The sequence below is a fragment of the Lagopus muta genome, chromosome 12 (assembly GCF_023343835.1).
Source record: "Lagopus muta isolate bLagMut1 chromosome 12, bLagMut1 primary, whole genome shotgun sequence".
NCBI classification, from domain to species: Eukaryota; Metazoa; Chordata; class Aves; order Galliformes; family Phasianidae; genus Lagopus; species Lagopus muta.
The window spans coordinates 12,336,279-12,358,017 of record NC_064444.1 but is presented as its reverse complement, the minus strand read 5'-3'; the positions used below and the strand labels follow the sequence as shown (position 1 = coordinate 12,358,017).

The window sequence follows — 21,739 nt, the reverse complement described above, 5'->3', positions numbered from 1 at the left end:
GCCTGGGGCCTTGTGAGCCGTTCCCGGCCCCGCCTGCCTCCAGCTGCCCCTCTTCACCTCGTCAGCACCCACCTGACTTCCCTATGCTCCGGGCACCTTCTTAACCGACCAGTGGGGCGAGATCTTCTCAGGAAAGGTGTGGTTTATCATTCTCTTCTAGGTTGTGAGTTCCTGAAGAAGCTAACTAGAAAAAAGGCTGCCTCAAGTTGCTGAGTTGGTTCTACACCCTTACTCGGCGGTTACTGAGGCAAGGCGCTTTCTTCTCTAACGTGGTTTCCCGAGGCAATCTGAGACGGTATTGCTGTTCTGAAAAAGGGACTAGAGAGGGGAAAAAATAATAAATAAAAAAAATAAAAAAAGAGGGGGAGCCTTCAATATCTCGGGATTGTCACAGTGCTCTGATGGGAGCGGGTGTGAGTGCAGCTCGGCCGCCTTGGCTCTCTCATCCTTTGAGGAGCGTTCGGAATGGCGGCGGCTCCTTGCGGCGGGAGCGGGCGTGAAGGCGGCTTCCCGTTTCAGGCAGGAGTGGTGCCTGCCGCCGCGTACTGTAAAGCCCTGACGAAGAGGGCAGTTGGAAATGTCAGTACTCTTCAGCTTAGCTGGAGCACCGTCAGTTTTGTAGGCGTTTTCCTCGGGTTTCTCGAAGCCGCGGGTCTCGCGGCGCGTGGCAGCGGGCGCGTGCCGTGCTGCTCCTCCGACTTTCCCGCCCACCTCGAGCAGAACCCAGCACCGGTGCTGCAGGGTCTTGTCTGCTAGACTGTTCTTCTATCGTGTTTCTCTTAAAACAAGCACAGTACTCGTTCTGGTGGCGTTTTAGCTTCATGCTGCTCGACGAAGTGGGCAGTAGTTACGGTTCGGTTGGAGCTTGGAGTTCCGTAGCACTGTGTCTGCTCGCCCAGCTGAAGAGCCGAGCTTGGGCGGTGCAGCCTGAAAGAAGTGCCTCCTAAGGTCCTCATACACCAGTGCTGTTCTTTCGTGTGCCTGATGCTGCTCAGAGTTGGTTTTGTAGCTAACCAGTTATGTGCATACGGGGCTCATAATACCATGTATGGCATTTCACTTTTATCGATATGTTGCTTTTTTTTTCTTTTCTTTGTTTAAGATATGTGAACGTGTTAAAATATCAGTGGTTGATTTGCATGAGGTATTATAAAGAAAGTTGTGGAATCTAGTTGTAATACTTTAGCTGCAAGAAAAGTTACTTCTGCAAGGGAAAGAGTGAGCCTTTTTTGCTTTGCAGTAACTACTGATTCACTTGGTTGTTAAATGATTCTAATAACATAATCTCCTGAGTAGGTAAAAATCTTGATTTTTGCCCTTTTTTCAAGTTAAGCAGAAGTTCTGTGCTGATAGTCATAATATTGATAAAAAGTAACATAAAAAGTAAATTTGAAGGTTTTATTATTTGTATGTTGGTTTAAGTAAAACCACATTAACGTACTTTTCATGTGTTTATCATTACCAGTATACTGATTCATTTGCAGCATTTGAGTAGCACAGTGCACTGACCTTATCATGGCATCTTACCTTGCAGTTGTGCAAACAGAGCTGTACTGTCTATGTTAGCACTGCTGGCAAGTCCAGGAGACACCTGCTCAGCTGGATGACTTCTGAAAGACCGCTCCAACACCCTTGGCTTGTCATGCTGTGGTTGGCAAACGTGCCACTTTCCTTCTGAGCTGAATTATGGCTAGATGTTGTCTACAATAATTTGAGAAGTTTTATGCTTAATAGCTAGTGATCAGTGCATGCATATACTGCCCATGATGGTTGTCTTGGGAGAGGATAAGAGAAAGGCACAGGGTCCGCAAGCCCTTGCACATCCCCATTTGTCTAAATCCAGCAGGTTCTGCAAGAGGGCTGGAATTTAACTGAAGAATATTGTGGCAAGCACTGATGAGATGGGAAGGCACAACAGTCGTGGGAAGATCAATGGTAGCTGCTTAAGGTAACTTAGGTAGCACAGTTTTTATGTCCTTTCAAGTGAGTTTGTGTGGGAGAGACCTTCATTTTAGAAGTTATTGCTTCTTAAAGTAAATGATTTCTTCTGGAGGTTTTGTTTTCTTTGCTTGTTTCTTTCCCATTACAGGAAGTTCAAGAAGCTTTAGAAAATCCAGGGTAGAATAACTATTATGGAAGATACGTTCCTCCAATTGTATTTTCTGTGACTTATTCATACTGTGCAGACAAATGCACAGAATATTGTAGCTTTTATTCTTAAATAGTTGTCATAGTAATCTCTGAGGAAGTGGATTAATACTAAGAGAGTGAAGTAAACAAGTGGAGATAGAGAATCTGGAACTGTTAAAATAACTTTCTCAATAAATAGCGGAAAAAGTCTAATTCCCTTACATAAGAATACTACTTTGCTTCAGCTAGTGTCTTCAGCTCAGATGAAATAAATGTGGGCTGTGGCAATGTTTGAAACAAGCATATATCTTGATTAATTGCTGAGAAGATGCAAACCTTGAGGAAGAGCGTTCTTCAAAGCGAATAGCTTTTCCTTCTCTAGTATTAGTAATTTATTTTTTTGGCCAGCATAATTTCAAAGAAAAAAAAAAAGTGTTTTCTCTTTCATTTGCAGGTTCTTAACTTTTATTTGCAATTTGATTTATTCTTACCTACTTGCTGTTCTGGGCTCCTTATCTTCTGTACTGTCCTTTTTGTGTGTGTGTGGAATCTTGTATTTTAAAAAGGTGTAAAGCTTTTTCTGACAATTTTTGGATGAATGCTTCTATGCAGAGGGGAATTGAACGAGATTCAAAGAGCAGGTTCTGAATTTGTTTTTTGCTTAGGTGAGCAGTTGTAGTAGTAGAAAGTGCTATTGGCTCTCTAGGCTAGATAATGGAAGAACACTTCTGAATTTGCTAAACTTCAAATATCTAATTCATTTGAGGAGGACCTCATTATGTTTTCCCAGGGTGATTCAAGTCATTTGGATAAAAAGTATGCCTGCTGTGCTTTAGATTATGTTGGAGGAACTCTTCAATTGAGAAAGAGGTTTTAAATTCAAGACCTACCACTCAGAGTCTGCGATGCATGTCTCAACTTAAGATAACAAAACCAACTTTTTCCAGGCAAATTCCATTTAAATAATTAGCAATTCAAAGTTGAGAATATTATTGTAGGCTGGAAAGTCAGTATAATTCTCATGTCAAGTATTTGTGAATGCTTACAGAAAAATAATTTAGAATTATTTGATGGTGCATGCCACGTAGCCTAGGAAGTATTAATCTATATAAAATCCTGTAATGATATTGCAAAGAGACTGATTGAAATACTTTAGACTTTTTTTTCTCTGTAGAAGAGATCTTGTTTGGTAGTCAGATGATATATAAATAATATAGCAATTGTTGATGAAATCTTTAAAGGGAAGCATGAATATTCTCTAGAACATACAGATAAAGAATAAGTTTTAGTGTCAGTGCACAGAAGTACATTCTGATGCATTTGCTTACATGTAAACAGTTTATTTTTTCCCCTTAAGCTGTCTTAGTAGAGTAATAGCCTTTAGAATTAAGCATAGAAACGGCCTGAAAAGAAAGCACTAAAATTGGGTCTGCAGAATGTGGATTCTGTCACCACTGCTGGAATGTGCTTCCACCCACTGCACCACTGTGCTCACACCACTGTTTGGTCTCCATACAGATTCAGCAAGTGTCAGTGAATGTCTGTGGGTGTGAGCTTTTCATCATGGAGGAATTCAGTGAGATACCTTTGCTTCCAGCGCACTTTGATGTCAGATGCCATTTGGTCAGACTGCTGCCATCTGTTGCACATCAACAAAAAGCAATGGAATATTGGTGAGAAAGTTCAGCTTTTACTGCCATACCACCACCATTCACTTCTGAAATTGTGGGCCAACATAATAAAACAGGAAGCTGCTGCCAATGTAGAATGAATGGCTCAGATAATGCATAATGCATAATAAAAACAAAGAAAATAGAATTCTAGGAAGAGCTGTAGTGGCTGTGGAATCATTGTGTAGAACATACCAAGTTAGTAACGTTTTTTGAAGGTTACAGTAGCTGTGTTTCAGATCTATTCACAGCACTTGTTCCATTTTCTGGGAATATTTTTTCTTTCTCCAGCATAGGGTGCTTATTCAATTCCTCTTATTTCCATTGTTCTCATCTGTATTTCTTTGATGAACATTAGTTTTTACAATACCTGCAAGTGTTTGACTTAGGGAATCAAAGAAGAGCTCTAGGTAGAAAATGAGCTTTAGGCACAATGAAAGCACTAAAGTTAAAGAAGAGATCTGATGAAGTTTGATGTGCAGCTCAAAGCTCTGCCTCTATACATGTCCAGAACTGCTTTTGGCATTACGGGCCTCCTGGTGCTTATCTCGCTTCTAAGCTTGATAAGTATCATTATAGTGGCCATTTCCCTGCCTCAATCTAACGCGTATGATCAGTAAGTGCTACAGAGCACACTGAAGTTATGCCGACAGGAGTGAGGCTATGCACAAAACCCAGAAGTATTCTTAATACAAAATCCCACTGCTGTTTCTGATTAAGTCACAGCGTTTGTCTAGAGAGCAAAAAATCAGACCTCTTCTGTCAGTCGAGTTTTAAAATCTCATTTTTTGTTTAATGTTTCAGATTGCTCTGAACAGGATAGAGCAATCTTTTTTATTTAAAAGCACCAAGATGTCTCTGCAATATGATAATGATGAGAACTTGATAAAAGTCTTTTTTATAACACAGAAAATGTTAGATAAAATAGATAAAACTTTTTCAAAATCCAATTGCTACAGCATATACGTGGAGAGAAAAACCTTTTTTACAAGGTAATAACAGAACTAGAAAATGCTTCTCCAGGCCAGAGCTGCATGACAGCTCCCAAGAAAGAGTGGAAGCAACCCAAAGCTGATTTTGAATGTGAGATACCCTCTCATTGACTCCAAAGTTTACTGATACTCATGGTATGTATAAAGTAATTCAGATACCATACTATTGCTAGTAGTGCAATAGCTGAAGTGGTATGTCAAGATCTCAGTAAGTAATGCTTCTGTGCATAGTGTAATTTTTAACTGTATAATGCAGTCCAATGTAATTTTAAATTACCTTGTTTGCCACACAAGCTAAGTGATTACAAAATAATGCTATTAGGAATAAAAAAGTAAAATTGTGAAGGAAATGTTCCCTTTCTGGATATTAGCTTATATCATTTAAGCACTTCTGCGATATAATTTGTATTGGTTTTGTGACCTTTAGCTTTTCTGTCATGCATTTAAACTCTATTCATAATAGTATAATGATGGTGTGCTATCCCTGAGCACCTCAGTGAGTTGAACATTTTTGTGAACAATGACTGCCAGAAAGCACAGGATGACTATGGAGAAAAATGACTCTAGGAAAAGTTCCAAAAGTTCCTATTGCATCTATTAGAGGGAGGTAAAAGCTTGCCTTTGCTGTATAGTTTTGCCGTGCATTTCTATTTTCTATCAGTAGCACTCTTTCAAGGGAAGCAGTGTATATCTGAACCAGCCTTTACTGGTCATTCTGCTACAATGTACTTCTATGGAGTTGTTTGGGATGTTGCCAAAAATGTAAGAATTCTTTACTGCTTTTATAGACTATGGTAACACAATACTCAAAACAACACAGTTGATTAAACTAAATACATGTGGTGATCTGGATAATAGAAGTTTGAATCACTGTTGGAAATGGTAGGTCTAAAATAACTTTTATTGTCTTATTATTTTTTCCCCTCAGTGACATTTGTTTAATTGGCATTAAAGGTTTAGCAAGTAGTATTCTGTCATTCCAACTATTCTTTCCTGGTTTAAACTGGAGGCCAAGCTCAGCTGGTAGATTGGATTTTTGGGCTTGAAATTTTTCCCCTTTCTATTGCCACTGCCATACAAATAATCCTGTTTGATTTGTTTATTCCACGCTGTTTTCTGATACTCTGTCATGAAAAGAAGTACTAGTGCGAAGTACGAGTCAAAGATTTGTGCTTTCGTGTCATAAAGAGCAAATGAGTTCTGACAACATCTGGAAGTGGTATGCCAAGAACAGCTAAGCTACCAGGCAGAGATGCCAGGTGCACTTTCCTGTCTCATATAACCATGGATTTCTTGATGGGTCCCTGATTGTTGTATCGTATGGGTTGATATCAGAGTATCTTTGAGAACTAAGCATTGTAACATCTATGTTCAGCAGATCTGAGTGTTGAACAGTCACTGTGATCTGCTGATGCATTCTACTCAATTAATCTATTTGTTTTGTGCCTTTTTAGATACGCAAGGGGAGTTTTGGAGAACACTGCCAAGCAAAAACTTATCAAGGCTTTCCATATAAAGAGGAGCCCAAAAGAGTAAGATGAAATATTGCTATATGATACATTGAGGATGACAGAGTTTTATGGTTCATATCAAGAATAAGAAAAATATGACAGCAACTAAACATAAAAAGCTGATCTCAGATGACTGGCTGCAGTTTTAAATGAAACATACTGAGACATATCAGTGCAAAAGAATAGATGGATGGCAAGGCTGTTAAACTTCTGTCGTGTATACAAAGTTGAATTAAGTACTGTTCCTCAGTTTGAGTCCTACAAAATGTTCTATGTTGATAATTCAGAATGTCAAACATTTTCAAATAATATTTGGGTAAATGTATCTCAAAATTGTGGAGAAAGAACACTTGCAATTTTTTAATGTAACAGTATGCCTGCAAGTTGCTTCATCTTCAAAATGCTACATTCTCCTTCAGTTTCTACCCATGTTTTTCTTTTTACTTTGTGGTATCTGACTTTCATTACTATTCTTTTTTAACTTGTTTCCTATTAAGTAGTGTTTGCTTTTATTTGATGCATTTCTTAATTGTTCTTCATGAAGATTCTCCTGAGCAATTATGTCACACTATAAACTTCCAAGGAAGAGGTTTAGCACGCAGCATAAGCCAGTGTTCTCCCCTTTCTCTTCTCTTCCTTTGGCTGCTACATTTTATCGGTCTTTCTGGCAGTTTCTCAGTTGGACAAACCAAACAAATAGGGCTGGGTCATTGCTACAAGAGGGGCGTTTGTGTGCATGCACACATTTGCAGGCTTCACTTCATTGTGACTTCTCTGCTGCATACTTGGCCTAATTTAGACATGATGGGGAATACTGGATTCTTTCCTGAATCAGTAGCTACAGGTTTTTTTTGTTTTTTTTTGTTTGTTTGTTTGTTTGTTTTGTTTTGCTGGACCATTGCATTAAATTGATGTTCAGAGAACTGCAAATGCTGTGACCTAAATCATGATAAAAATAGGAAACAGCACAGTAGAACAGAGTAAGATAGGGAATAAGCTGTTAAGTTGCTTACTGAATCTTCTGGAACATCATGATTTTGGAGGAGACATCAGAAATTATCTAAGTAGCTCTGGCTGTTGGTTGTCAGGAAGAGTAGTACAGCCTCCTACTTGGATTAATTCTACCATTCATCATCAGGCTCTAATTCATGTCATGAAATCAGCAGAAATTTGCCTATGAGTATCTTGAAGAAACAAACCTAATGAAGAAACCCAGATGAAGCCAATTAAGTATTTTCTTTGATAGTTTTTCTTTGCCTTAAGTACTGAAAAATAAACCGATGTAAAAAGCATTTTGTATCACTTCAGCGTAAGAAAACTACTTTTAGGGATTTCACAGATGTCAACTCAGGTTCTGTCAAGTCAGTTTGGGTTGTGTCAGTCCCACTCTGTTTCATAACAGGACATGAGCAATGCAAGGTGACATTATGTTGCAGATGGGGAATAATATCTAAGGCTTCCTCAAACTTACAGCAGAATACATGCCATTTTTTCACAAAGCAGATGGATTCAGCAGAGAAGGCTTTTAAACAGAAACAGCTCTGCTGATGTCCTTAGAACTGTTTTCCTGATTTTTTTTTTTTTTTTTTTTTTTTTCCTGTTTATTTGTCTTTAAGGTAATCCTGTCGGTAAATATAGTACAGATAGGAATAGATTTTTAAACCAAACTAAACTGCTACAGTTACCTGAAATGCTGTAGTAAACAGGTAATTACACTTTTTCCTTTTGTTACACAGTAATGTATCCTCCCAAGTGGAACAGCTTTATCAGATGATATACCTGAGGATGATGTGGCTGTAGCATTTTTTTCAAGTCACTTCTAAAAATTTCCTTGCATATTCGTATTTTTTCCCTTCATTTTTCTATTTCAACTTTTAACTCATTAGTTTAAAATAAATTTAAAAAAATATCTAGGAATCCTTATGAGTGCTTAGAGAATTCTGAAGTGTTTTTACTTTTTTATGCTGAGGTTTCATTTTCTTTGCAAGGTGTTTTTAAACTGTCTAAGAAATGCAGCCATACAAACCACTCAGTTGCTCATTTACTCTTTGTCCCTTCATATCTTTATTCTTTTGTTTATGTGTGCACACCATTAGCTGGCCATAGTCTATGACATGCATTACATGTTCCTAGTTCTTGTTCAGAGATTATTCTTGTATCTTTAATGTAATCTGTATCTTTTTTTTTTTTTTTTTGCATTGTCTTTCTGCTCATAATTCTGTATCTACTGAGACACAACTTTATTTTTTCTCTAGAGTCACCCCATAGTTACTGCATGTACTCTAGAATAACATAATTAAGATCTAACGTAGGTTATAGGTTTTCATTGCTACTGTTTGTGAACTGTGGTTTAGCTAAATATGGTATATAATGCACTGAAATAATTCTTTGAGAGCCTGAGAGATTCTCATTTTATGCAGCTGGTTTTCTAATCAACACAGAGCCCCTTCATATGTATTACTTGATTTGGATATTCTGCAAGGAATACCGCTTAGGTTTCCTATACTTCTGGATGTTATCAGGAGTTTACCTTAGGAGGGAGCATGAGAGCTTATAATTCCAAAGCACCTGCTTTTTCTTGCCCTGTCACTCTGTGCACATACAGGTGTGTACTGAGAAAGGAGCATCCAGAAGGCAGATCTGTGTAACAACTGGTGAGAAGGCAAAGAATGACAAGTGAATGTATTGGATGGATCCAGTGAAGTATGATTTGAATGGGACAGGATAGGCTTTTTCTCATTCTGTTTCTTCTTTGAACATCTAATTGATCCCTCTGATTCTCCTTTAAGAGGAATTCTTTCCCAGAGCTGCAAGGCCAGTCTCCTTTCAAGGTTAATTGCAAATGTGGTGAGAGACAGACTAGCTTGGGGCAGCTCCAGTGATACTGTAATTAGTCTCAGAAGGAAGGCAGAAGGGCAACTGCCAGGAAGAGTGTACCCAAATCTATATTGTGCTCAAAGGCCTGCGTCATAGGGGAGATTTTGGCCATACTGCAAATGTGGCACCTGTATTGTCAGAGAAAGCAGGAGTGTGTGTGTGTGCTGCTATGTGGGGTGGCCATGGCTGCCCACTTCTTCCTGTGTTTTCTTTCTCCATGAGTGTTTGGCGGCTCGGGGCTTTGCTGTGATTGCATCATAGTGTGAAGCATTTTTGAAAATAAATTATGTCAATGTAAGCCTGTTTACAGTGTGTCTCAAATCAGCTTGGGAGTAGTGATTGCTTCAGAAAATGTTTGCTCTTTGTGTTTTAAAAAAAAAAAAAGTAATTGGAGTGTTGGGGTTTAATTTGCAGTGCAACAGGTGCTGCAGTTCTGGGCCGTTTTCAATCTCTGCCATCACTGTTGGGCAAATTGACATGGTTCAGTGCTGCAGCACATTGTTTTCTCTTTTGCTTTAATCTGTGTTGCTCTTCTTAATCAAGCTGCAGTTTCCAGATTGTTTTCTGCTATATTTATCAGTTTTGAAATTCAATATTTAGTCTATGGGAGGTCAAACAACATGTATACAGACTTGAAATATTAAAATCTCTTACTGTGTTTTCAAAACATTGATCCAGGAATTCTTCAGGAATTCTCTCTCATCTTTCCAAGCTCAAAAATTATCTACTTAAATGACAATGAAAAATGACTATGTAATAAAAATACAATGTGCTGTCAGCATGCAGTGCATTATTTATCTTGTGCCATTTTTCCTAAATTATATTGGTCTCCACCCCCCTTTTTTCCACTTTTGAGCACTAATCTATTTTTCTGGTATTGAGTCTTCATTTGATTTTTATCAACCATATGTAACAAATGGCATGGAGAGAATAGGAGTTTAATAGAAGGAGGTTTTTGCTATAGTTTTTCTTCTGAAAGCCAAAAATAACTTCAGTAAGTGGATGGTAGTCCCTGTTCATAGGTTTATCTCTATGTTCCTTTGGTTCTGGGTGGTAGGTTTTTACCTCACTTATATTTTCTCACAATACGTATCTATTCAACCACAAATAAAAGTATTACTGTAATTCTGTTTTTTGTGCCAATACCTGCTGCTATCTCAACTATTACTCCCTCTATAATGATGTAAAAGCTGATGCGTTTCACATAACTTGGTTTTTATGAGCTCATTTTCCCACATAGAAGAATGGCTAAGTGGGTAGCCAAAGAGCTTATTCAAGCTAAATATTCCCATGGTTAACTGGTGTTGATGAGGACAGGTACCACGTCTGCTCAGTGTGATGTCTGTCAGTGATGAAAACAAAAATTAGAATTTGTTTACACCTTTTATCTGGTTATCACTACGCATCTCTCATGCATAAAATGCTTTTTTTCTGATTTCCCCAAAATGCTGTTAGTTAAGTATGAAGCATAACAGCTTAAATATTATTTGTAGATTTTTCTGAAGACTTATATTGGATGCCTGACTGCGCTTCAGCAGAAGGCAGAAAAAGTAACTAATGAGATTTTCATTGTAAAACTGCACTATCGGCTGTCAATGGAATTGACTGAGATGCATATAAAAATAAATTAGAATTTCTTGTACATTAAAATTAATGTAGAAATGTCAAAAAGCAAATTTGAGAAGGAAAAACAGGAAATGCAAATAAAAATCCTGAAGGCAAATTTTATCACTAAACTTGATAGAACAGACATTTAAGTATATGCAGCATTTGCTCAAATAACCTGTATTAATGTCTTAATGGCCTCAGCATCTCATTCAAGACAAGATATTATAAGATAATGGGGAAAAAAAAGACATGACCTGAAATTGGTGTACTTTCATTGGGAGTTAGGTTCAATTGTGTTGGTCTGAAAAATTCATTTCACAGCTTTAATGATTTTTTTGTTGTTCCAGGGCATAGTGTGTTTGGGGGTTTTGCTCTTATTTTTGAAAGCTGTAAGGTTATTAAACTAAGACAGTTTCTCTATTGATGTTGTACTTTCTGCTTCCAAGTGTTGGCAGTTGGCCATCCAGCTTGCAAAATCTGGGAACAAATATAAAGCTTTTGGAAGTGGTGTGTTTTTAAACATGGTTATGTTATAACAGATATTCGAGGATGCTTGTATCTGAGTTAGAAAGGGAGGAGCTTACCAAAGGCACGTGTCAATACTGAATGGACTCCAATTCCTCGAATATCTTGGATGAGGAAAATCTTTTCAGTATAATTGCACCTCATCTGCTTTATCTAACACATACCAGTACTTAATGTCATCTTCACAAAATAGTCACCACTGAAACTTGAAAGAAAGAAAATGGAAACCCACAAGTCAAGAATAACTGCAGTATTTTTAAGTACAGAATATGTCAGATCTGATGGTAAAGATAAACTTGTTGTTCCAGTGACAGTATTTAACTAAAACAGGGAATGTTCCAATTGCCTCAGTTTAGGAAATATAAGGGTTGAAGCTCCAGGAGAGGCCAGTTGGGCTTGAGAAAGAGGTCTGACTTCTATGGACTGTGAGTTACTATGTGAGTGGAGAAGAAATTATGGTGGCTTTCTGCTTGATTTGGATGGAATCATACTCTTATCTTGAAACACATTCTGAGCATTCTACCTTCTAATTCACAAGGGAAGCATACTCTATTTTTGAATTTTCTAGATGTTTGAATAGGGACACAGAAGGCAAGTGGATTGAGTAAAGCCTTAAAGAATTACCCTGAAAGGGAGTATGGTATCTAAGCATCCTAACTTCACGCTGTGCTGTTTGCCCCAAAATTCTATTTCTGTGTGCCAAAAAGCACTCTCAAAGCCTCCAGAAGAGACTCTGTAGGTTATAGGAGGTACTGCACAATATATATATGGTTATATAGAGAGATAATAGTAAATAGACGCATATGAGTTACCACAGAGTGATTCACTGAAGCATGGGGTGAAGGATGTTTGTAATGTAGTTTTTACAATTTACATATTAGAATATTAACCTATTGGGCTGTTGGCATTTTCCTGCTTCTGCAAGTTCTGAGGGGCAGCTCCTAAGAAGTCACGCATCTCTCGCGGTTCAGATGAGAAATGGAATAAGAAAATGTCAAGTTACAAATTGACTTGTTTAATTGGAAAGGCTTTTCTTTTGCTGCATCTTAAAAAATATATATATATGAGAACAGGATGCCATTGTTCAACAACTAATCAGAAATACGTTCGCTCTTTCTTGGATAATATTTCTTAATGGCTGTTAAAGTTGTCCTCTTCATACATGGCTTATGATTTTTAGTCTAAAATGCTGCATTGTGTGGAAACAATAATAAAATGACTGTTAAAGGCACTTAAATAGTTCTTCCCTGCTTAGGCACTGAAAGAAGAACGCATGCTGTCGAGACAATTTTTGGAAGTAGTAGAAACCCATTTCATTGCTAGGATATGTTGCCTTGAAGAAAAGCCATTTGAATCCACATGCAGCATGTTTAGTAAATAAATGCAGTTGCTGGCTAGCTTTACCTTTCCTCCTGTATTATGGAATATGAAAAATTCTCTCTGGAAGTGCAAGTAAACAAACAAATTTTTCATGACTAAAGTTTTAAATTCCCTCCATTTATCTAACTGATGTTTACTACTACAGCATGTCATGACAGATAAATTACCTTATATGTTCCTAGGTATCGCCAGCAATCTATAATCATAAGCTTTATAGTGACAGCAAGCTGGTAACATAGTGTGTGACAGGATTATACAGGGAAACGTATCTAGGTTACAGAAATAAATTCTGCTTCCCCAGAATAGCCTGATGCTATTTCAGTCTTCATTTAACTTCAGTAGTTCCTGTCTGGAGTCATTGACACCTTCCACGTTAATATCTTACTTGTATTTAAACCTTGCTGTGCAGACTTGTAATGAATATGTATGTATGTCTCTCTCCCTCTGGACATCAGAAAACTGCAGTAAACTATAAGGAAATACTTGAAAATTTATTAATTATGTTAGAATAATTTTGGTAGCATGTTATATATATTCTTCCTCTTTATGTGGCCTTTCAGAAAGGAAAGAAAAGATGGATATTCCCTGGTTATACTGCATGGACTGGAAAAGAAAATGCAACTGCTATTGAAGCTGTCATATTCCCCTGGGAAACAGACCTTTCCCACAGTCCTCTAGGTCTCTTCTCCTCCTGCCAATACTTGCTGACTCTCATTAACCATGAGTGTAGGGAAAGTCATTTGGAGGGGAACCTCAGCAGTCCTTATTCTCTAAAAACAAATCATGTTTGAGCCTTTTTGTCACCACAGAAATAGGATTTCACGCTTCCCTGCTCCCTTCCTAATTATTATATGCAATGAGTCAGCTTTTCTAATTCCGTTTTTGTGGTTTCCTTTAAAGTATGAGAGGCAGGAGGATTTGTTTCATTTGCCTGATGGAAGTTGTTCTGATTTCAGGTTGCTTGTCATTCCTAGTAGGAAGATTTAGTACTGTTGGATAGCACAGATTCTGCTCAGAATTTGGTCAGAAGCTATTAGAGAACAGACAATCGCCCAGAAGTGTGCCCAAGGACTGGCTTTGCATTAGTAAATGCTAAAAGAAGCCAATTGCATCTGGAGCTTTGAAAAAGGGGACAAATTTAAAATATAGTCTGGCTCCCATCCTAATGCTGAGATCCCAGAGGAGAAGTTAACAAGAAGCAGGACTTGTTTGTGTGTGTGTTAGCTTTTCTCTCTTCCTCCTCTTTCCACAGTGGACGCATGCTCTGGAGACCTGTTTGTGCAAGGAGGTGGGAAGGAGGTGAACTATCCCAGTTCATTTCATGGCTCGATCTAACAGTTTTTTAAAAAAGCTTGTTTTGCATTAATATTTAGTTACTTTTCTGTTACACAAATCTAGCGTAACTTCTGAATCTAATTTGTGTCTTAATTTAGTATGAGGCGTTCAGTCAATAAATATGCATGTTGTGCTAATCACTTCAAAATCAGTTCTGGCAGTCAGTCTACCATGTGCTCTCTAGGGCTGTTTATGCTGCCTGTTTGCCCACCATGTAACTTTGATTTTTGCTATTTCCCAACTGAAAAAGTATGCAACATTTTATTGGGGTAGTGCTCAATGCCCTAATTATGGATTATTATGCCACAGAAAACATAAACATAATTCTTATCCCAAAGAGCCTGAAATTTGAAGTGTAAGACAAGCAAATAAAATGAAAACAGACAGACCAGGGAATTCGAAGAAATGAGATTATATTCATTAACTTGCTGCCAGCCTAATTGTAGTCAGCTTGTGAAAAAGCGATAACACAATCTAAGGGGCAGATTAACAAATTAATCTCTACAGAAACATTCTGAGTATGCAGCCTTCTATGTGTGACAGTCCCAGTAAATGCCTGAGAGCTGGATGAGTGCTTTTGCTAGACTTCTGTATCTCAGCCGTGTCTGCATTTTGCCAATATTTAAGTGAACCCTCTTCAATATGTCGTTCTCATAACAAGTCCAAAGCAAAGATGATGCCCACTCTGAGTCTGAATGGTGGGAAAGGGAAGAGGCTTGAAAATAACAAGTTTACCTAATTTTCAACACAAAAATGGCAGTCAGTCATATTTGCAGGGGAAATTACCTTTAAATAACAGCCGTAGTTGGGTCAAAGAGTGTGTTTAGTGGAATTCTCACCAAGTGCCTCAGGGTAGAAAATGCAGGAGGGGCAATTACTCCAAGTCTTCCTAACTTTAAGTAATTAAAAAAAAAATCTGAAACCACTGGTATGAGCACACAATTTATGTAGCGTGGAGGAAATTGGTGTAAGAGTTTAAGACTGATCACTTATTTAGAGAGTTTATTAGACCCATGGGTTTGGCTGGCTACCAGATGTGGGCTTTAAATTTCTGAATTTCAAATTTTAAGTCACAATGGAGTTAGCAGCTCTCCTGTCATGAAGCATCTGACAAGCTCATCAGCTCTTTTCAGTGCAATTAGTAAGTGGCATATCTATAAGGTAAAATCCAGTGTAGTTTGAAATGAATTTCAGAATAATTTAGCAAATATCTCCTGAACAACTTTGCAGCATTTGTTACTCTCTGAGAAAACAGTGTCTGAGTAGAAAAACACAAACTTTCCTTCCTTGCATTAGTCATGTTTTTTGTCTGCTTAGGCATTGGTACTGAAAGAATAAAGAGGTGTTTTAAATGAAACTTCCCTGTGCACATAAAAACAAATAGTAGCTAACAAAGCTGGTAATGAATTTACCTTTGTGAATACAGCTCCTCTTTGAGATTTTCATTCTCCTTTGTCTTCAGAAGTTAACTGCTAGCAGCCACTTTTTTTGGTTACTTAATATAGTGAAGTAATTAACAGGAGTATTTCCAATGAGTCATGTAGGCATAGGAATTAAAAGTCTTCTTCGTTACATGCTGGCAGTACATTGCTTACTTTGCGTTTCATTTGATTGGTTTGTATCTTGTCCTTGCTTTCATATCCAATGTTGTTTGTTTAAGAAAGTGATCTAGCTTTATTCAGAATTTGTCACGGAGCATTGTATTCTGGGGTCACCAGAAGTGGGCAAGGTGTACCATGTATCTCTTGCCTAAAAGCTAGTTTCCTTTCTCTGTAGTGGCTTTGCTTTGTTGGTGTTTGTGTGTTTTTCCCAGAAAGAAGGTTAGCTTTTTTTTTTTTTTTGTGGTTGCAAAATCATCCATACAACTTGAAACCATTTTTCCTGTATATATTACCATTTTTCTCCTCTTAGTCTTCCTGACCTACAACAAAATGGGAAAATGTTTGCTATATTTATTCTCTTTCATAACTTTCATTTTAGCAATGTTGCAAATGTAGCTGGGCTTTCAACCTGAGAGTTTCAAGATTTCTAACACATCTACTGTCACCAGGTCTTTTGGGAGAGAGGGTGATTTCTTTTTTTTAACTATAATACTCGCTTCAAAATTTCTAATGCTTGTATCCATGGAAACTGGATAATGGGGGAATGCCAGACAGCTGCAGTTGCTCAGACTTTTCTCCTCCAAATTTTTATCTAGGTCTGTCAGCACAAAACTTCACAGGCCATTTCCTAGTCTGCAGCATTGCAGATTGGATCAAACTGCATTTGAGCTTTTCTCTGAAAGACACACCGAGTCTTTTAATGTAATTTTGTTTTTCTAACTCCTTGTAGAGTGTTATTTAACAAACTACCCATTTAAGCTAACAGCCTCAAACAGATAATTGTATGAGCATTTTAACAGCTGGACAGCACGAGGTTGAGACTTGCATAGGATCACAGATGTCAGTTGCAACCCTGAGAGAAGAAAATGAGTAATGCCTAGGGAATTGTTTGCTGTTATTCACACAGAAGCTGATGGAAACTTGACCATTGGTATTATGAGAACAGCATCAAGAATTGAACTGAATACATTTGAAAATCCTCTAGAAATAATTCTCGCTTGCTGGCAGTATGCATTTTTAATAAAACTAGCTTAGTAATGCAGTAATGTTTGTGTCTTGATTGCAACTTCGTGTCAGGTTTTTTAATGAAAATTTGAACTCTTGAGTTCAAAGTATTATCATCTTACACATACATTAAAGGGCAGTTAGTGTACTAAAACTTTTATGTAAAAGCCTTAATCCCACTAATAATTTAATACAGATTTATTGCAGATTTTTATTCAAGAGTAGTCGCAATTAAATCTGTTACTGATCTTACATTTACTGTGTGTGTTAAGGACTGCATAGACAGGATCTGAAATGGAGGTCTGCAGTGCAAACCACAACATGTACAGTCCTTGAGATATGTAGGCTCAAAAGACCAAGCTTTCTGAGGTTTGTGTTACTGTTTTTATTTGACTCTTTGGCCAAAGCAGCTGACTTGAGTGAAAATTTGGAACATGTTTGCTCTGTCTTGAAATGTGGCAGTTGTCAGTGAGGCAATATGGAGCGGTTTCTTTATCTACAAGGCTGTTTTTCTGAAGTCTAAAATTGATTTTAAATCTCCCTGTAAGGAGCTCTGAATAAAACAGATGCATGGCCTTAACCAGATCCCTGACTGGGATGCAAATGAAATGTACTGCATCTTGCCAATGAAATGAATGCAGGAATTATCTTTCTAAGACTGTACTGGAATTCAAAGCACTGATTCTAGAATTATACAGCTCTTAAATATACATTATAATTTCCTAAACAGTAAATGCAGTACTTAAGAAAAATAGATGAAAGACTCCTTTATATATATTTTATATGTGAACTGCATGAGCATTCTGAATTTGGTGATGTCTTTGCAAGATGGGGGCTTGAGTTAACTCAGCCTAGAAGTTAATGCTAAAAAGAGCTAGCCACTGTCATCTTCTGCCAGCTTAAGACTTTCTTTACATGCAGTACATGAGATCAATATGGGATCCCTAGACATGTTAAGAGGGTGATACAGTGTTCAGGCTAGCTATGTCTGGCATTCTTCAGCCCATCCTGAAATACTGTACTGCAATGCAAAGATGTGAGAAGGGGCAGCAGTCAGCTAATGTGAAAATGGGATCTTTGAAGACAAATGCTGACTGTGTGGGATTTTCTATCTGCAGTGTCATGAGAAGATTTGGTGAGGAAAAATGCAACTGAAGATAGAGATAATTTTTAGGATAGACTAGGTGAGTGCTTTTGCCAGTCCAGGTGAGCAAAGCTTGGGTCATTTAGTGGTTAGCGCTAATCTGATGCTCAGGCATTTATACTTTATCTGTGCCTATCCCTGTTCTGTCTGTGCCAAATGCTTTGAGATCTGACTTAAGTGATATGTATGAAATTTGCAAGCTTTTACTCCTGCACGTTTGAAACTGAGATATCTAAAAATTGGTTTAAGAACATGGAGCAATGTGGATCAGGTGATTTTCTTTGTCTGTTTTTCAGTTAATTCCATGTTACTTTCAGGCTTCCTTTCAGTCTCTGAACATTGCTATCAAACACTTAGCAGTTATGCTCTGGTCAGTGAAGGCATAGCTGATTTCATTTCTAAGCAATGAGAATGAGCTGATTTGTCCTCCATCTCCTCTCTTAGATGAAATATTAAAATGTAGAATTCTCACATAAATGGAACAACAAAATATTTTTGAATTTTCACTTATTGAAGCTGGGTACAAAACAGAATTCCAGCATAGTAGGCTTTCTAGATGCAAACTAAATAATAATGTATAATGATATACTAGAAGGGATACCTGGCATGCCAGCTATAAATATTTACCTATGCTTTTGCCATTTTTAGGCAGGTTACATTAATTTTAACAAACTGCTTCTGTCTTTTAAGGCTCTTCTACTTACAAACAGCACTGCAGGTAGGGTAGTGATGGTGCACTGCATATGTGAGGGGATTGTCAGTTTGCCACACAGCACTTTGTAAATGGCTCTCAACATCTGTTATTCATATTCAGTGAAATGCAAGGTATTTTTTCCTGAGTTCTGAAATAAAAGCATTTAAAGCAAATTAGAAGATCAACTACAGTAGAAGACTTGAAAATGTAATCAGATAATACTTCAGCTTGCAATGGGATGTGTAACCTAAAGGCTTCAAGATACAAAATGAGTTCTTACAAGTACATTATTAATCTGATCTCCAAGGTAAGAAATACTCCAGTACTGGGGGCCAGATAATAAGAAAAAAAATGAATTTGTGAAAAGTAAATACATTTTGTCACCTGAGGCTTGACCCAAAGCTCATGTGAACTCATGCAATTGATATGGAAGCTGGTAGACAGGATCTGAAAGCCCGCATTGTAAAGAAAGCTGAGACTTACGAGAGTTAGCAAGCTTTCTCCTTTAGTCTTGACTAATGCCATAAAAAGACAGGAAAGTCAAAATGCTAAGTCAGAATAAGAAGCAAGTTTCAGAAACCAATTTCAAACAAATACTATGATATGTTTTTACATTCTGATACCTCCTACTATCAATTTTTTTGTAAGTATAGTTTTCTGAGATTAAGTCTCACAAGGATGTATTTGAATGTTCAAAGAAAAATTTGCAACAAGCTTTGTCACTCTATGCTACAATATATAGTTCCAATATTTGTTTACAGAAGCCATGAAAAAATTAAGTACCTTTTTTGCCTAAGCTCTGTAGCTATCGGCTGAGTCCGTGCTCTGCTCATAACACCTGCTATAGCAAGGCATATAATCTTCTGACCTGAGCTGAGTGACTGCTAACTTCTGAAGAAGCTATGCCATAGCTTCAAACTGGAATGGAAAGTGTACTTGATTATTTTAGCAATCTTCTTTCAGATTTTCTAGATCTGCTCCAAATATTTTTTCTGTGCTGTGTTTTTTTTTTCCTTTGGGCTTTAGGGCATGCTGGAACAGAATTCATCCTGGAAATAACACCAGAAGTATAATAGTGTTACACTCATTAAAGGAGCTATAAAAGTGTTTCAACTCTGTGAAGAATATGTGCAATGGGGGCTGAAGGCTTATGTCACAGTGAGTAAAATCACATAGATGCTGTTCTGTTTCTACATTTGGCAACTGTTAACGTTTGCCTTGCATTAGTGTTTGGAGGTGAAACAGTGCATCATGAATAGCATTAAAAATGCTTTTGAGGAAATAAGTAGGTGGAAAATGACTAATTATCCACATAGTCTCATGATCTCTCAAAGAGAATGCCAGAAATAGGGGACTTGTGTAAAATAGCATGTTTTGGAAAACATTCTAAGATGCATACTTACTACCTATGTAATCACTGATCTGGGGTCAGCTGTAGCTTTGCATGTAGTTCTGAAAACAACAAAAACCAAGCTCAGCAGGTGGGAGATTGTTGTACCCAATTAACTCCTCAAACAGTTCTGAAATTAAATAAAAAGTTGAAGATCTGATAAATTGCTGTTACACAATATTAAACGTATCAACACAGCACTCTCTATCCAGCAATCACTAAGAGTGTTTCTGCTGCCTTCTCCTTCCCAACCACTGATAAATGTATTCCAGCAGCACAGCAGAAGGTTGCCACTAAAGTCAATGGGACTGTGTATGTAACTCCAAAGTATTTTTATTATTTTTTTTACAGGCATTTGATATTTTAACTTTTATCAAAATAAAGCATTTAGCATACAGTATTTTCACACATTTTGGAGACAGAAAAATTTATTTTGAAGTCCTTCATGCACTGATAGCTCACTTAGAGTTTTTGTCACTGATGTTCATTTTAAATAGGTTTCCTTGCTTTCTTTAAAAAAAAAAAAAAAAAAAGCTACAAAACAATGTTCTCTTACTATCATGTGTTTCCCTTTATGCAGATATTAAACAATTAGGAAAGTAGTTGTGTTTATTGCCGGAGATTAAAAAAGAGTTATTCAGATGCAGTGAAACTTGTGTATCAAGTAATCAAGTTGAAAATTAAAATCCAAACAACAAAGTGTGAATTGTGAATGGAAAAGATAATTTTTATCCAAAAATATAAATTATTTGTAATTTATTTACCTCCATTTTGTGTGTAGAATCAGGAAAAAACAGTAAATCATGGTATTATATTGTTGCAGTTTGTTATGCCTTGATTAATTACATTATTTTGTGAATTGCATTCAGAATTTACAATAAACTTCTTTGTAATTATAAATAGAGGTATAAAAGCAGAATCTTGCATTATATTTCTCAAAGATACCAGATATGGTAAATGCACAATTTAAGATCACAGGTACAATGCCTTTCAACTTAGCCAAATATTATGTGCTTTGAGTGTGCTTTCATGCTGCATAGTTGAGAAATGAAAAATAAGGAGCACTTTGTGTCTCTAATGGCACTTCTTTCAGCAAAGGACAGGATGTATCTGTGTTACTAACCAGGGTTACTATTCAAAACAGTACTTTAATGCATGCCTGAAAACGTTTAACAGTGAATAAAGCAACAATTACTACGTCGTGCTTGAAGCTTTAGCTAATAGTACAAGGATCATCATTGCTTGTTTTCACATCTCCTTCTAGCAATAAACTGATCACAGCCTTACTCAAGTAGCTGCATGTTCCCTTTTTTCCAACTGGATGAGTGTTGTAGAATGCAGTCATGTCATCCTGCAGGACAGGGAAAAGACATTTCTGTGAAATGCTGATTATGAAAAGAAGAAACAGCTAGAATATGAATACGCAAGAAATGCGAATGAGTTACACACTCTGAAGCTATAGCATACTTGTAATCAATTTTCAGAAAACTATTTTTACATTCAATCTGAACATGTGGAGAGGGATTTATAAAACATACTGCATATATTTATTTACTGAGTTTTTCAGTGCTGGACAGACAGTGCCTTTCTCATGTTTTTAAAAATATAATAGATGACAGAACTCTCTTAAAGCATGCAGACAGATGATTACTATGTGGCAACAGTGTGCTACCACAATACCATTATGATCCAGGTCCTTTGGTGTACACAGAGATACAGGCTTTAGATTTATTGAAAAATAAGTAAAATCTAAGAGGCAAATTAGGGTCAGGGGTAGCACATGAATTCAATCAGATAAGATAGGAAATAGATCTGCTTCCATAAACACCTGTTTGGATCAGTTAATGATGTTAAAACAGCTGTTTACTAAAACAGCC

At 37.2% G+C, this 21,739-nt stretch overlaps 1 protein-coding gene and 1 long non-coding RNA gene across 10 annotated transcripts in view; one reads left to right on the top strand and one right to left on the bottom strand.

Moving 5' to 3' along the window:
• Positions 1–22: 22 nt before the first annotated feature.
• On the top strand, positions 23–10,891 carry LOC125699147 (uncharacterized). Of its 4 annotated transcripts, none has more exons than XR_007379451.1 (4): positions 23–136; positions 1,847–1,948; positions 3,649–3,803; positions 6,247–10,891. It is a non-coding gene; the product is annotated as an uncharacterized LOC125699147 (long non-coding RNA). The 4 variants fall into 4 exon arrangements; XR_007379452.1 differs by lacking the exon at positions 23–136 and adding an exon at positions 156–295; XR_007379454.1 differs by lacking the exon at positions 23–136 and adding an exon at positions 279–295 and having other exon boundaries at positions 1,844–1,948.
• A 9,286-nt stretch (positions 10,892–20,177) lies between these two features.
• PHKB (phosphorylase kinase regulatory subunit beta) overlaps positions 20,178–21,739 on the bottom strand; it is a 68,540-nt gene continuing 66,978 nt past the window's right edge. For all 6 annotated transcript variants that reach the window (XM_048958745.1, XM_048958744.1, XM_048958746.1 and 3 more), the window contains one exon: positions 20,178–21,213. In XM_048958745.1, coding sequence (XP_048814702.1) covers positions 21,076–21,213 — 138 coding nt within the window. In that variant the 3' untranslated portion in view covers positions 20,178–21,075. The remainder of the gene's footprint in view (positions 21,214–21,739) is intronic.